The 15060-nt window shown below is 50.4% G+C and overlaps 1 protein-coding gene across 1 annotated transcript; it reads left to right on the top strand.

The window, feature by feature from the left end:
* The first annotated feature begins 3791 nt into the window (after positions 1-3791).
* C2 (complement C2) lies at positions 3792-14846 on the top strand. The gene is made up of 18 exons (XM_081245687.1): positions 3792-3893; positions 4055-4264; positions 5519-5704; positions 7846-8019; positions 8100-8198; positions 8385-8518; positions 9626-9764; positions 10380-10520; positions 11344-11433; positions 12414-12554; positions 12679-12773; positions 12870-12981; positions 13099-13264; positions 13375-13451; positions 13597-13688; positions 13888-14014; positions 14188-14237; positions 14393-14846. The coding sequence occupies exons 1-18, from the start codon at positions 3848-3850 to the stop codon at positions 14567-14569; spliced, it is 2256 nt and encodes a 751-aa protein (XP_081101813.1). The 5' UTR covers positions 3792-3847; the 3' UTR covers positions 14570-14846.
* The last annotated feature ends 214 nt before the right edge of the window (positions 14847-15060 follow it).

The following is a 15060-nucleotide window of genomic DNA, read 5'->3' as shown; positions in this document are numbered from 1 at the left end:
TGGAGCAGGTATAGAACCCAGGCCCCCTGCATTGGGAGCGTGGAGTCTTACCCACTGGATCACCAGGGAAGTCCCTCCTGCAGCAGTTTAGATTATACCCTGATAAACACATGTCCCTGGGTGTTGCCTTCCGCTCCCATGTTGATTTCTGGCTAAGAATATTAGTTAGGTAAAGGTTTGGCTGCTAAAACAAAGGCTAGAATAACAATGGCTTAAATGGTCTGAGCATAAGAATTCCGGGGCATTTATGAGAGCTCTAGAGGACTGGGGAGCAGGGCTTCTGGGACTTTATTGTTTGTCATTATCAACATGAATTCCACCTTGTGGTCTGGGGTGGCTGTTCCAGCTTCCACCAGTCTGTCTGTATTCCAGCCAGCCAGTGGGAAGGGGAGAAGAAAAATTGAGAAGCACACCCCTTTCTCAAGAGCATACTCCATGGGTCCAGCAAAAAACTTGAGAGTTTTACTACTTAAGGAAGAAGGGAGGGACTTCCCTGGCAGTCCAGTGGTTAGGACTTCGCCTTCCAATGTAGGGGGTGTGGGTTCGATCCCTGGTCGGGAAGTTGGGATCCCACATACCTCGCGCCCAAAAAACCAAGACATAAAACAGAAGCTATATTGTGGCAAATTCAATAAAGACTTTAGAAATGGTCCACATCAAAAAAATCCTTAAAAAAAAAAAGAAGGGAGAGTGGATTCTGACATGCTCTGCAGAGTTTATTTAACTCATCCAATATTGGGAGAAATCATGAAAGAAAGGCCCTTTCTTTTCAAGGCAGCTATTAGATATGAGCTGGGTGGACATATTATTCTGCTTGGACTGCCATTAAAAAAAAAAAAAGGGACTTCCCTGGTGGTTCAGTGGTTAAGAATCTGCCTGCCAATGCAGGGGACACGGGTTCAAGCCCTGGTCCAGGAAGATCCCACATGCCGCGGAGCAACTAAGCTCGTGTGCCACGACTACTGAGCCTGCCCTCTAGAGCCTGTGAGCCACAACTACCGAGCCTGTGTGCCACAACTACTGAAGCCCGTGTGCCTAGAGCCCATGCTCCACAACAAGAGAAGCCACTGAAATGAGAAGCCCACTCACAGCAACGAAGAGTAGCCCCCGCTTGCCACAACTAGAGAAAACCTGTGCGCAGCAACGAAGACCCAGCGCAGCCAAAAATAAATAAATAAATAAATAAATAAATAAATAAATTTAAAAAACACACCACAGACTGGGTGGCTTAAACAGAAATTTATCTTCTCATAGTTCTGGAGACTGGAAGGAGGAGATCAAGGTGCCATTGTGGTCAGTTTCTGGTAAGAGCTCTCTTCCTGGCTTGTAGGCAATCCTCTGCATGGGGGCAGGAAGGATGTTATATGTGTGGAGAGAGAGAGAGAGAGAGAGAGAGAGGGAAGGGAGAGAGGAAGAAAGAGGGAGGGAGAGAACTCTCTCTGGTATCTCTTAAAGGACACTTAGCCTGTTAGATCAGGACCCCACCCTTATGACCTCATTTAAGGTTGATTACCCCTTTACAGGCTGCGCTATCTCCAAATATAGTCACGTTGGGGGTTAGGTGTTCAACATACAGATCTTGGGGGGATACAATTCAGTCCATAGCAGCAGCTTTAAGAGGCACCCAAAATTCAGCAGTTTAAGTATTCAGTCAGGTGAGGATTCATTATGTCCTGATGACAACCCCCCAGTCTTGGTTGCCATAGTGCCTTGCAAAATATGGCCATAAATCTCTCCTATTCTGGTGTGCATGCCTCTTTGCAATGTGACTTTGCCACTCCTCCCATCAAGAGGTAGTTTCCCCTAACCTTAAATCTGGGCTGTGACCAATAGGACATGGTGGAAGTGATGTCATGTGACTTCTGAGGACAGGCCTCAAGAGACTTTGCAGCTTATGCTTTGGATTTCTTAGAATGCTGTCCTGAGACTGCCATGCTGTGAGGGGCTATGGGTGATAGACCATGGGTCCTCCTGTTCCCACTGAACTCAGCCCTCAGCTGACTGTAGCTGCATGGGTGAGCACAGCCCAGAACTGCCTGGCCAACCCAAAGAATCATGAGAAAGAATAAATCATTTTTTAAGCCCCTAAATTTGGGGTGGTGTTTTTTTTTCCTACAGCAGTGGTAATGCAGTGGATTAAAACAACAAAGGTTTATTTTTTGCTCACATTGCGTATCTGCTGAGGGTCAGCAAAGGTTCTGCTTTTGGTGTCACCCAGGGCTGATAGAGCAGCCACCATCTCAAACGTGCCATAAAGAGGGAAAGAGAGCACGAGGAAGACTGCATTGGCTCATAAAGCTTCCATCTAGAAGTAGTCCATGTCACTTACAGTTACATTTCATTGGCCAAAGCAAGTGGATGGGGGAAGTTCAAACCTACTATGTGATTGAAAGGAGATGAAGCCAGAATGTCTCTAATACTCACCACTCTGAAGGTAGTTTATTTCTCTCTTGTAAAAATCCGAGCAGGTGGGCAGGGCTGGTATGACATCAACACAGTGTCAGGGACCCAGGCTCCTCTGTCTCTTTGCACTATCGTCCCCAGGATATTGTCTTGAGTCACCATCAGATTTATATTCCAGCCCATGGGAGTGTGTGTGTGGGGAAGTTACTTTACTTACTTTACTTGTAAGTTACACACATCAGTTCTACTCACATTCTATTGACCAGAGTCTTGTCACCTGGCCATTAGCTGCAAGGGAAGCTGGAAAATGTAGTCTTTAGCTGGGTGACTGTGTTTTCTGCTAAACATCTCTTACTGTAGAAGGAGGGAGAACAGATACTGGGTGCAGGGGAGGCACCAGCAGCTCAGTCTCAGCAGCAGCTTTGGGACCCCCAACACCAGGGGTGTCATGGTCTTCCTGCATTCAGTCGATTCTGTCCAAGGAACTGACTTTGTGTATGTTCACTTTGTGTATGTGCATTTCTGAGAAGTTATTTGTAAATCAAAAGAGTTTTCATAAACTTAACTGATCACTTCAGAGACGTTTCATCTTCATCTTTGATTGATCTTATTTACTTACACCCCACATTGTTTGACAAATATTAAAGAGACTTCTGTGGGATGGGGAGGCTAACACACTAGCTTAGAGTTTCTTTGCTTTCTGCATTTCATACAAAAGGCAAGTTGTAATTTAAAGGCACATCCCCAATCCAAAAATACTTTCATTCCTTTGAATAACCAACCCCAGATTTATTTATTTTATAAGTTGGGGATTTTATCTACTGGACTTCCCGTAAAAACATTCTCAACATTTTTCCAGTCTCTAAAACTAAGTGTTGATTTCATTTTTCTCCCTAGATTCTCTCTGCAGAAGGACTGCAGGGAAGAAAAAGATGGTGAATCCTCCTAAGTATCAAGAATTTCTAGTTTAATCCCTTGGGGGTTTATGTTCAAGAAGACAGTACTACTCTAGACTCTGAGGAAGGAAAATCCACTTGGGAAAACCCAAAGGAAAACTGAAACTTTACTTAAATAAAACGTTTTGCAATATCTTGTTTGGTTTGTGCGTTTGTGTGCTTTAGACTCTTCATGTAAAAGCATGCGTGCCTGTGAGACGGTGGAAATGGGGAGCAGTGTGCAGAGCTGTGGTGCAGATCAACTGACTCTATGGATGTGTCAGGATTAGGGAGACAGACTGGAAGTTTCACCCCCTCAGCTCAGTCCCCAATCCCTGATTATTTTTTCTCCTAACGAGAGAACATCCCCCCTACCTTCTGCCACTCCCTAGTTTTCTTTCTCTGGCAGCAGATGAAGCAGCTGCTGAGCCAACTCTGGTTTTCGGGAAGTCAGATGACCTTTTTCCTCTCCCGGCTCTCTGCCTCTCCGTGCCCGTAAGGTAGACACCATGGAGCCACTGATGGTTGTCCTTTGCCTGCTGCCCCTGTACCCAGGTAGGAGCAGGGGAGGGGGGATGCTGGGGTCCTGTGGGGCAAGGCCAGTGCTACCCAGATTGAGTCTCCACGTGTGAAGTGGACAGTCTCTTCTGCTTTCCTTTTCTTATCCATGCCTTCCTTCTTTTCTCCATTTCTGTGTCGTGTCCCCATGCCCACAGGCTTGGCTACGACCACTCCCTCCTGCCCTCAGAACGTGAATATCTCTGGGGGCACTTTCACCCTCAGCAATGGCTGGGCCCCTGGAAGTATCCTCACCTACTCCTGCCCCCTGGGCCTTTACCCATACCCGGTGGCGACAAGCCTGTGCAAGAGCAACGGACGGTGGCATTTCCCGAGATCCACCCAGCGGACAAAGGCGGTCTGCAAACGTGAGGCTCCCCGCCAGCGGCCACCCCAGGACTTCTGTTTAGTCTACTCAGGGTGGGGCTTAATATGACTAGATGGGGTGGCAAAGCTTCTTTTCCACAGGGTTTTTCAAAATAGTGGGAAAATGTCAACTGCCCAATAGCAAGGCATCGGAGGCAGGCTCTGATGTAGATTGTGGGGTACCAAAGCCAGGGATGATTTTTTTTTATAAGTTTATTTATTTATTTTTGACTGAGTTGTGTCTTAGTTGCTGCGAGCAGGCTTTCTCTAGTCGCGGCGAGCGGGGGCTGCTCTTCGTTGCGGTGTGCGGGTTTCTCACTGCGGTGGCTTGTTGCGGAGCACGGGGTCTAGGTGCACGGGCTTCAGTAGTTGTGGCACGTGGGCTCAGTAGTTGTAGCTCGCGGGCTCTAGAGCACAGGCTCAGTAGTTGTGGTGCACGGGCTTAGTTGCTCTGCGGCATGTGGGATCTTCCCAGACCAGGGATGGAACACGTGTCCCCTGCATTGGCAGGTGGATTCTTTTTTTTAAAAATTAATTAATTAATTAATTTATTTATTTATTTTTGGCTGCATTGGATCTTAGTTGCTGCACGGGGGCTTTTCTCTAGTTGCAGTGAGTGGGGGCTACTCTTCTTTGTGGTGCTTGGGCTTCTCATTGCAGTGGCTTCTCTTGTGGCAGAGCACAGCCTGTAGGCACACGGGCTTCAGTAGTTGCAGCTTGCGGGCTCCAGAGCACAGGCTCAGTAGTTGTGACGCATGGGCTTAGTTGATCCGTGGTATGTGGGATCTTCCCGGACCAGGGCTTGAACCCGTGTCCCCTGCATTGGCAGGCGGATTCTCAACCGCTGCGTCACCAGGGAAGCCCAGGGATGATCGTTAGAATACTGAACAATTAACTGCACAGTACTGACCATTCGGGATGGATGCTGAATTGTCCTGGCATCCCCTGTTGTACCAGGAGTCACCCCTCTAGTTATCCACTCATGGGACGTCTGAGGACCCCAGGGGAGGGGCTGGGGTGGACATGGCCCTCAGGGGGCTGAGAGAAGTGGCTATTTCTCAATCTATTAGGTTGAACTGTGTGAAACTGCCAATATTCAACCAACTGCCAAAAGTAGCAATTTCACGGGCATCAACCTAATATTTTGACAACCAGCTGGCTCTACCCATGCATCCAAGCTGAACTTCACCCAGTTGGTGTCCAGCCCAGGTGTTATCCCTCCATCCTTATATTCTCATGCCCTTCTCTCCCTCCAGCTGTTCGCTGTCCAGCCCCTGTTACCTTTGAGAACGGCATATACACCCCACGGCTGGGGTCCCACCCTGTGGGCGGCAACCTGAGCTTCGAGTGTGAGGATGGCTTCATACTGCGGGGCTCGGCCGTGCGGCACTGTCGCCCCAATGGCATGTGGGATGGGGAGACTGCTGTGTGTGACAACGGCGGTGAGTGCCCTGACAGATGGCTGCATGGGGGCAGGGGTCTCCCAGGAGCCCTGGAACCAGATATGTGTGCAGGGAGCCTCTGTGGGGACAGGGGCCTGGTGTTTTTGGTGCCAAAATCATATTCCTAGATTTTGGTCAGTTGAGGTCTATAATCACACATCTCTGGCCTGTGGGGATCCTGGCTCAAGGAAGTTGGTGCTAAGCTTCAGATCCAACATAAAGGCTCCAAATACTCTGTCCAGCTTTTCCAAATGCCTCAAAGCCAGATTGGTATTTGGGCGCCCTGGGCTATTGTAGGGAAGATATGATGAAGGGAATCAAGTGTTGCGCTTAGGTGCATTGCCTCGGGAGCAAGTTTGGGTTCCAAGCCTGGTTCTGATTTTGACAGCCTTTGGGCAGGTTATTTAACCTCTCTGTGCCTCAGTTTTCATATCTGTAAAATGGGGATGGTAAGAGTACTGACTGCATGGGGTTGCCGTGTGTATCAAGTGAGTTGCATCTGGAACAGCCCCTGGAATGTGCTAAACACCACATACACTTTTGTCGTGGTCATTACTGCCCCTGTGAAAGATTGGGGGTCTCTGCTTGACAGAAGTGGGGTTCCTGGGATTCCCTGGAGCCACATTTGCCTGTGGGCTTTGGAAGCTTCCTGGATCACAGTTCTAAATACATAATACAGAAGGTTTAGAGTCCATGAGCTGGCAGGACCATACCCTCACCTGGTGCCCAGCTGTTGGCTCCCTATTTATGTCCTTGATTCTTTGACAATAGCCATTTATTCAAACATAAATATAATTCATTTGAAAATTGAGGTTTAAACTACCTAAAGCGTACAGATCTTAAGTATTCAGCTTGATGAACTTTTTATACCCACAAGTATCCTTTTACGTGTATCCACCCACGTAATCACCACCCAAGACCGAGGGTCCATTATATCAGGAGGTTCCCTCCTGTCCCCTCCCACAAAGTAACCACTCTTCGGACTTCTGGTCTCCACAGATTCGTTTAGCTTATTCTTTTTTTAAAAAATTTATTAATTTACTTATTTATTTTGGCTGTGTTGGGTCTTCATTTCTGTGAGAGGGTTTTCTCTAGTTGTGGTGAGCAGGGGCCACTCTTCATCGCGGTGCGCGGGCCTCTCACTATCGCGGCCTCTCTTGTTGCGGAGCACAGGCTCCAGACACGCAGGCTCAGTAGTTGTGGCTCACGGTTCCAGTTGCTCCGTGGCTTGTGGGATCTTCCCAGACCAGGGCTCGAACCCGTGTCCCCTGCATTAGCAGGCAGATTCTCAACCACTGCGCCACCAGGGAAGCCCCGTTTAGCTTATTCTTACACCTCATAGAAGTGGAATCATACAGAATGTGCTCTTTTGCATCTGTCTTCCTTTATTCAGCATTCTGCCTGTGAGATGTATCCATGTTTTCCTGTGTATCAGCAGTTTGTTATTTTTTATTGCTTTGTAGTTCCATTACATATTACAGTTTATCTATGCATTCTCCTGTTGATGGGTATTTGGGTTTTTTCCAGTTTTTGGTTATTATAAATAAAACTCTATGAACATCCTTATGTGTGATTGGGTGCACTAGACACATTTCTCTTGAGCATATTACCTAGGAGCGGAATTACTGGGTCACACGTTGGCATATGTTTTCTTTCAGAAGAGGCTGCAAACGGCTTCCTGATTTGACACTCTAGCAATGTAACAGTTCTGGTTGTCCCACATCATCTCTGACACTTGGAATTACCCATCTTTTTAGTTTTAGCCATTCTGGTGGGTGTGTAGTGATGTCTCATTGTTTGCAGATATTCTCTGTGGAGAGGTAGGGCTCCTTCCCTGAGGAAGCCAGCATCTTCCCTGAGGCTCTGGGATGGATACAGGCAGAGTCCCTGGGTTGGGATTGGTATGCTTTAGCTGGCAACTGGGCCACTGAGTTCTAAATGTTTTTCCCTACTTCAGGTTTTCTATCCACACACCTGGGAGGCACAGCTGTGGTGTCTCTCAAGGGAGAGGCCAAGGGACCCGCAGAGGCTCTGAGGGTCTGTAGAGGAAGAAGAGCCTGGCGGGAGAGGGTGTGTGAGCAGCGCCCAGAGGCTGAGGAGGCGGGTCCCTGCTCACCTCCACCTTCCTTTGCTCCTCACAGCCAGCCACTGCCCCAACCCGGGCATTGCCGTGGGTGCAGTGCGGACAGGGTCTCGCTTCGGCCTTGGGGACAAGGTCAGCTACCGCTGCTCCTCGAATCTGGTGCTGACGGGGTCTGTGGAGCGAGAGTGCCAGGATGATGGGGTCTGGAGTGGGATGGAGCCCATCTGCCGCCGTGAGTAGCTGCTCCGACCCTCCTGAGACTCCTGGGCCCCCACCCCTGGCCGCAGCTGACCCCGGTGGCTCTCCCCACAGAGCCCTACTCTTACGACTTTCCCGAGGATGTGGCCCCTGCCCTGGGCACCTCCTTGTCCCACCTCCTTGGAACCACCAATCCCACCCAGAAGAAGAAGGGTGAGTGCTTGAAGCGGGGGGGGGGGGGTGGCAGGGTGCTGGGAGGGAGCAGGGGAGGGGCAAGCTTCCGAGGGGCCAGGAGCCTCCGGTGGGCTCAGCGGAGCTGAGGTAGAGGGGCCTGATTGCCTTGGCAAGAGAGTGGGTAGGAGGTGGAGTCTCAATCTTCCCCTTCCACATTTCTTCCAGAAAACGTGGGCCGCAAAATACAAATCCAGCGCTCGGGTCACCTGAACCTCTATGTGCTCCTGGACGCATCTCAGAGCGTGGAGGAAGAGGACTTTGAAATCTTCAAGAAGAGCGCCTCCCACCTGGTGGACAGGGTCAGGAAATAGGAGCTCGCACATACCAGCAGCCTTCCTGCACTCACGGTCTCTGTCTCCTTCCCTTCCTCAGAATCCCACTCACAGCCCACCTCCTCCAAGAAGTCTTCCCAGATTACACACATGCCATGCAGGAATCACGGATTTAATTTAGAGGATCCTATTTTTCATTCCACAAACACTGTTGGGGTAGCTACTCTACGTCAGGCACTGTTCTGGGTGTGGGGGGACCTCAAAGATGAACAAGGCTGAGACCCCACTTTCCAGGAATTCATCATCTAGAACAGTGGTCTTCACAGAGGGGTATCCAAAATAATCCTCTGGCGTGTGGCAGGAAAATACTGGTATCCATGGTGAATGATTGTAATTTAACTTAAATTAAGAACTTAATATTTAATAATTTCCTCTTAAAATTTCAATATTTTCTATATGTTTTAAAATGTGTATAATATATTTAAATAGTGATACACTTTATAAGTATGAGTATACTTTATAAATACATATACCTATATTGAGGTACGTGCTCAGAATGTCTCGACTGACGAGGTGCATGAACAGAAGAGTTTGGAACCACTTGGTTCAGATTCCTTGCCAGGACTTTGCTTGTTAGTTATGCTTTTCACAATAGTTTGTGTAGATATATGTTTTCCCTCCCAGCTACATTTGAAAGAAGGCAGCTTTTGTGCTCCTTAGTGTCTCTCTTAAGACGTAAAGTTAAGTAACTCATTAAGCCATGAGGCTGCAAAACTCGACAAAGTGCCGATATGTTTGAATTCTACCTCCACCTCTTACCAGTGGTGTGATCTGGGGCAAGGTAAACAAGCCTCAGCTTCCTCATCTGTATAATAGGGATCATCACGACCCTTCACAGCATTGAGGTGAGGATTAAATGAAGAGTGAGCCAGTCAAAGAGAGGAGAGGACCAACAAATGTCACTTTCCTGGCTTCTTCAGGCAACCGTTTCCCAGGAAGGGACTCTCCAAGGGCCTTGCAACTGTCAGTCTCTGTCCGGGCTCTCTGCCTCCTCCAGGGCCTTTTGCTGGCTCCCTTACCAACTCCCCTTTGGTTTGGGAGCCTTTCACACTACCTCTCACTTGCCCTTCACAGATCTTCAGCTTTGAGATCAAGGTTAGTGTCGCCATCATCACTTTTGCATCAAAGCCCAAAGTCATCATGTCTGTCCTGGACAACAAATCTGAGGATGTGACTGAAGTGGCCCACAGTCTGGAGAACGCCCACTATAAAGGTATGATGTCATCAAATGAAGGTGATGGGAGTGGGGGCAGGGGATGAGCTCTCTGTGCCTGCAGAGATACTGGACAAGTTTGAGAGAGAGTGAGGCTTCTTGGTGGCACTCAAGTCCCAGGGCTCTGGGACTAAGGTTCCTTAGGTGGTGTGGCTTCCAAGTCAGGTTCATGGTCAGGGAGTCCCAGCTCCTACCAACTCTGGGCTTCCTCGCACGTGCTACATGTCCAAATGCATCATGCAGGTCTTTGGCTCCTCTCTGATGCCAGAACCACATGGTCTGGTTTTCATAGTCTCCTCCTGTCATTAGGAAACTACCTGGGTGGTAGGTGGCAGATGGCTGAAACAACGCACTTTCTTTGGAAACCCCATCTTTGAGTCTTGGGACTTTAGGATGGCCTTTAGTGGGGTTATGCAATGAGCATTTCTAAAGGGAAAGTCTTTTAATGTCTGAACGGGCAATGATGCCAAATCTCTAACTGGATATCAAAAGTCTGTGTTTATCGAATCTATTGATAAATGCATTTCCAGTGTTTGGGGAAAATAGAGTGTTTCCCTTCTCCCAGGTGGTAGGTGGGAAGTTTCTAAGAGAGTTTTTCGTCTTCACATATTCCAGACCATGAAAATGGAACCGGGACCAACATCTACGAGGCCCTAAATTGTGTCTATATCATGATGAATAACCAAATGCAACGGCTCAGTATGAACACGGCGGCCTGGCAGGAAATCCGACATGCCATAATCCTTCTGACAGATGGTGGGTATCGCCGTCTCTGTGAGTGAGTCTGGCATAGTGGAAGGAGCAGCAATGTGGGGTCAGAGACCTGCATTCTGGTTCTCCCCCTGCCACTTAGGGCCTTGGTTTCTTATTTATAAAGTAGAAATAGTGTCGATGATGATGGAAATGACAACCACAACAATTATGGATAATGGAAGCTGCCCTCCTTTCTGTACACAGTTTTGTTGTTGTTGTTTATTTTAAAAAAAATTTTTGGCCATGCCGCACGGCATGTGGGATCTTAGTTCCCTGACCAGGGATTGAACCCTCGCCCCCTGCAGTGGAAGCGTGGAGTCTTAACCACTGGTCTGCCAGGGAAGTCCCCTTACACAGTTTTTATGAAGAGCAATTTAAGTACCTTGTGTAAAAGTGCTTTATGATTATAAGTGTTAGTTATTGTTATTACCTGGGAGGTCACATAGAGGGAGCTGGATGGGCAGGCGTGGCTCTGGACCAGTGATGTCGAAGTCCACCAATGGAAGGGCAGACTGGCTAGTGGATCTGGGCTCTGCCATTTATCTCTTGATTTTGTCCAAATTACATGGCTCCTCTAGAAATCAGACTTCTTGTCTATAAAATGAGTAGACCCACACTTACTGGGGCTTCATGAGAATCAAAGGAGATAAAGTGTAGGGTGCCCCTGGCCCAGTGCTAAAGAACTTCAGTAAGTAATGTATCTTGAAACTCGAGTAGGGAGTGTAGGTGTTGAGGTCCCCAGGATGAATGCTTCCCCTCTCTTCAAGGCCTGGGGGAATCGTGATACATCACCCAGATGGACAATTCTTTTCCTTCCTTGTTCTAGGAAAGTCCAACATGGGTGGCTCTCCCAAGGTGGCTGTTGACAATATCAAGGAGGTCTTGAACATCAACCAGAAGAGGAAAGACTATCTGGGTGAGCCTCCGCCCCCGCCCCATCTGTACTGCCCTGCAGGGGGCCCAGGGCCCACAGCCAGGGGTTCTAGCATCTTGGCTGTATTTCTATCGAGACCCCAGGCTGTGTTGTTCTGTATGAAGGCAGCCGAGGGTCACACTGAAGAGTGATCAAACTGCCCGTGGTTTCAAACTTGGGTTCATCTTTGATTGGCTGTGGCCATGGGTTGTTTCTTTACTTGTAAGGATATAGTACAAGGACCTACCTCACTGGCCGATAAGGGCAAATGCTCAAACATTGCCTGGCACAGACAAACACAGTGTGCGGTGGCGGCCACCACCATCGTCATCGTCGTCGTTTTCATTCACCATCAGCCTCAGCCTTCCACAAACCTCTCCAGGAAGAAAAGGCCCGGATTCCTTATAGGGACTGTTCCTGGCCTTTCTTCCCTTAGCAGTGTAGATAACTAAGGCTCTGGCAGTTGCAGTCTCTGAAAGAACAGCTCCTCTAATTCAGACTAAACAAAAATTGCACTGACCTTTGACCAGAAAAGAACTTCAAAGAGAAACGCTCTGGGTAAGGAAGGGCAGCTGGTTTTGAGGCCCCAAGTTTTACTTTCCCCCGGGTCCTCTCATTTCTGTTCATGCCACCCACTTCACCTGCCCCTTGGAGGTAAGCATATTCCTCTTGAAAACCCTGGCCTAAGGAAGGCAAAACACAAACTCCACTCCCTAACTCCTTAGCATCACTGGGCCAGAGTTAAATGCTTGAACACACCTCATGAAAAAGAGGCAGGAACTGCAGGGAAATAGAGAAAACACGTGGGGCGTGATAACTGTCCAGTTCCCATCATAACTGCAAAAAAAGGCCCATGAGGGGTACAAAGGGTGGGAGAAGACCAGACTCTATGGTCCACCCCAGGGCAGTTCTGACTGGCACCCACGCTGGCTCAGAGGGGTAGCCCCTCAGCCACAAGATTCTGGTGATTTCCTCCCCATCAGACATCTATGCCATTGGCGTGGGCAACCTGGATGTGGACTGGAGAGAACTGAATGAGCTGGGGTCCAAGAAGGATGGCGAGAGGCATGCCTTCATTCTGAAGGATGTGAAGGCTCTGAGCCAGGTCTTTGAGCACATGCTGGGTGAGTGTGCTTCGCCCTCTCCAGAGTGGTGTGGCCAGTGTGGAGCCGGCCAAGGGTCCGTGCTGGCACCTGCTCACAGTGCCCCTCACCAGCCTCCTTCACCATCTGCTCCTCACGACCACAGATGTCTCCCAGCTCACGGACACCATCTGTGGGGTAGGGAACATGTCTGCCAATGCCTCTGCCCAGGAGAGGACACCCTGGCATGTCACTATTAAGGTACCAGGAAGGAGGGATGGGGCTTGGATCCCAGAGGTGACAGCGGCCATGAGCCAGAGACACAGCAGTCCCTGAAGATCACCTGTTCCCCTGCAGCCCAAGAGCCAGGAGACCTGCCGAGGGGCCCTGATCTCGGACCAGTGGGTCCTGACAGCCGCTCACTGCCTCCGCAACGCCGAGGACCACTCCCTGTGGAGGGTCAGCGTGGGTAAGGAAGGGCCTGCACCCGCTTCCCGACCCCGTGGGCAGAGCTCCCACCCCTTGTCCCTAGCCCCTGGCCCCTTCAGCAGCCCTGGTCCAGCCTAATCTGCCACACTGTTTCCAGGGGATCCCAGCTCCCAGTGGGGCAAAGAATTCCAAATTGAGAAGGCGGTGATCTCCTCGGGGTTCAATGTCTTTGCCAAGAAGAATCAGGGAATCCCCGAGTTCTATGGCGATGACATCGCTCTGCTAAAGCTGGCCCAGAAAGTGAAGATGTCCACCCACGCCAGGTGCCGGAGTCTGGGATGGGAGGGTGCCCTCTGGGTGCGAAGTGCTCTGGGGAGCACTGGAGGAGGGGACACCAAGGATGGGTCTCTGTGACCCTTGTCCTTCTCCTCAGGCCTATCTGCCTTCCCTGCACGGTGGAGGCCAATCTGGCTTTGCGGAGACTTCCAGGCAGCACCTGCAGAGACCACGGTGAGCGCTGGGCTTAGGGTGCATGAAGAGCTGGGATCAGGGCTTGGGGGCTGCTGACGTGGACGGACTGTGCTGCAGTTCCCAAGTCGGGAATCTGGATGCTGGGTAAAGGGACCAGTACTAACATCCTTTTCCTTGACGGTAGAGAGTGAACTTCTGAACAAGTTGAGCATTCCTGCTCATTTCGTGGCTTTGAATGGGAACAAGCTGAACGTTAACCTCAAGACAGGGTTGGAGGTGAGGGTCTCGGGTCCAGTATGCTGTGGGGGGATGGGATCCCCCGTGGCAACTCCCGGAACGTCTCTCTTCATCCCCTAGCTCTGAGTGCTTTCTCCATCTGACTCCAAGTCACCCCTCGTCCAGGCCTAGCTACACGGCCAGGTGTCCCTTGGGCCTGCTCACTCCATCCTTCTGTCTTATTCCACCCCTACTGCAGTGGACAAACTGTGTCAAGGTCGTCTCCCAAGACAAAACCACGTTCCCCAACTTGACAGATGTCAGAGAGGTGGTGACAGACCAGTTCCTATGCAGTGGGATGCAGGGGGATGACAATCCCTGCAAGGGTGAGCCCCCCCACCTCCACTTCTCACCCCAAGTCCCCACCCTGGAGTCTGGACTCCTGAGGGGAAGGCCACCTGTGTCCCTCTGGTCAACTTGCATGCCAGGACACCGGTGCACTGCCCTGATGCAGTGATGAGAGTCAGGATGACAGTCTCTTGTCCCTCCTTTCTGGCAGGAGAATCTGGGGGAGCAGTTTTCCTTGAGCGGAGATTCAGGTTTTTTCAGGTGAGGAGAGAAGGGGGGAAGCTCGCAGGACTGGAGTTACAGGATCTTGGCCTTGTGGAGGCACCAGGCAGGCCTTTGAAGGAACTAAGGAGGTTGGGGCTTGGGGCTGGGACCGGGGCAGCGTCCCCACCCCACCCAACCTCTCCTTCTTCCAGGTGGGCCTGGTGAGCTGGGGTCTCTACAACCCCTGTGGCAGCTCTGATAAGAACTCCCGCAAAAGCGCGCCCCGTGGCAGGGTCCCACCACCACGAGATTTCCACATCAGTCTCTTCCACCTGCAGCCCTGGCTGAGGCAGCACCTGGAGGGCGTCCTGAACTTTTTGCCCCTCTGATCGTGGCCACTGAGCCCTTTGCTGTCCTGCTAGGACCCACCATCTCTCCCGTCTCCTACCCCCGAACGTCCACCCTCAGCCTCCATGACCCATCCGCACGCCTTGCTCTGAGCGCATGCCTGCTTCCAGGATCCTGGAGCAGTGGCGGATCCACGCTGGGGAACCCCTGGTCCTCCTGCCAGTGCGGGCCCCACCCTCTGCTTTACTTGCCTCACTCTCCTTCCACTTTCACAGGGAATTACCTGGCTATGAAATTAATAAAAATCAATGATTTCCACATCTGTCTGTGCCTCTGCCTGGGGGTTGGCCTGCGGGGAGAGAGGGGCCAGAATGATTCCAGGAACGGCAAGAAGGCAGGTCAGAGACCCTGCTGGACAAACAACGGCTGGACTCTGCTCCATAACAGAGTCAACAGGGGAGCCAGTGAGGGCCTTATATCTAGTCCCCAAGGGGGAGGTCTGGGCTTGTTGGGGAGGAACTGGAGCTGAGAG

The sequence above is a fragment of the Mesoplodon bidens genome (assembly GCF_964165515.1).
Source record: "Mesoplodon bidens genome assembly, chromosome: 10".
In the NCBI taxonomy this organism is placed as follows: domain Eukaryota; kingdom Metazoa; phylum Chordata; class Mammalia; order Artiodactyla; family Ziphiidae; genus Mesoplodon; species Mesoplodon bidens.
This window is presented reverse-complemented; position numbering and strand designations above follow the sequence as displayed.

Excerpts from the sequence above, each read along its gene's own strand:
- C2 (XM_081245687.1), top strand. The coding sequence starts at position 3,848 with ATGGAGCCACTGATGGTTGTCCTTTGCCTGCTGCCCCTGTACCCAG. Across the intron at positions 13,452-13,596 it reads CAGCACCTGCAGAGACCACG|AGAGTGAACTTCTGAACAAG; the intron begins GTGAGCGCTGGG and ends CCTTGACGGTAG. Across the intron at positions 14,238-14,392 it reads GGAGATTCAGGTTTTTTCAG|GTGGGCCTGGTGAGCTGGGG; the intron begins GTGAGGAGAGAA and ends TCCTTCTTCCAG.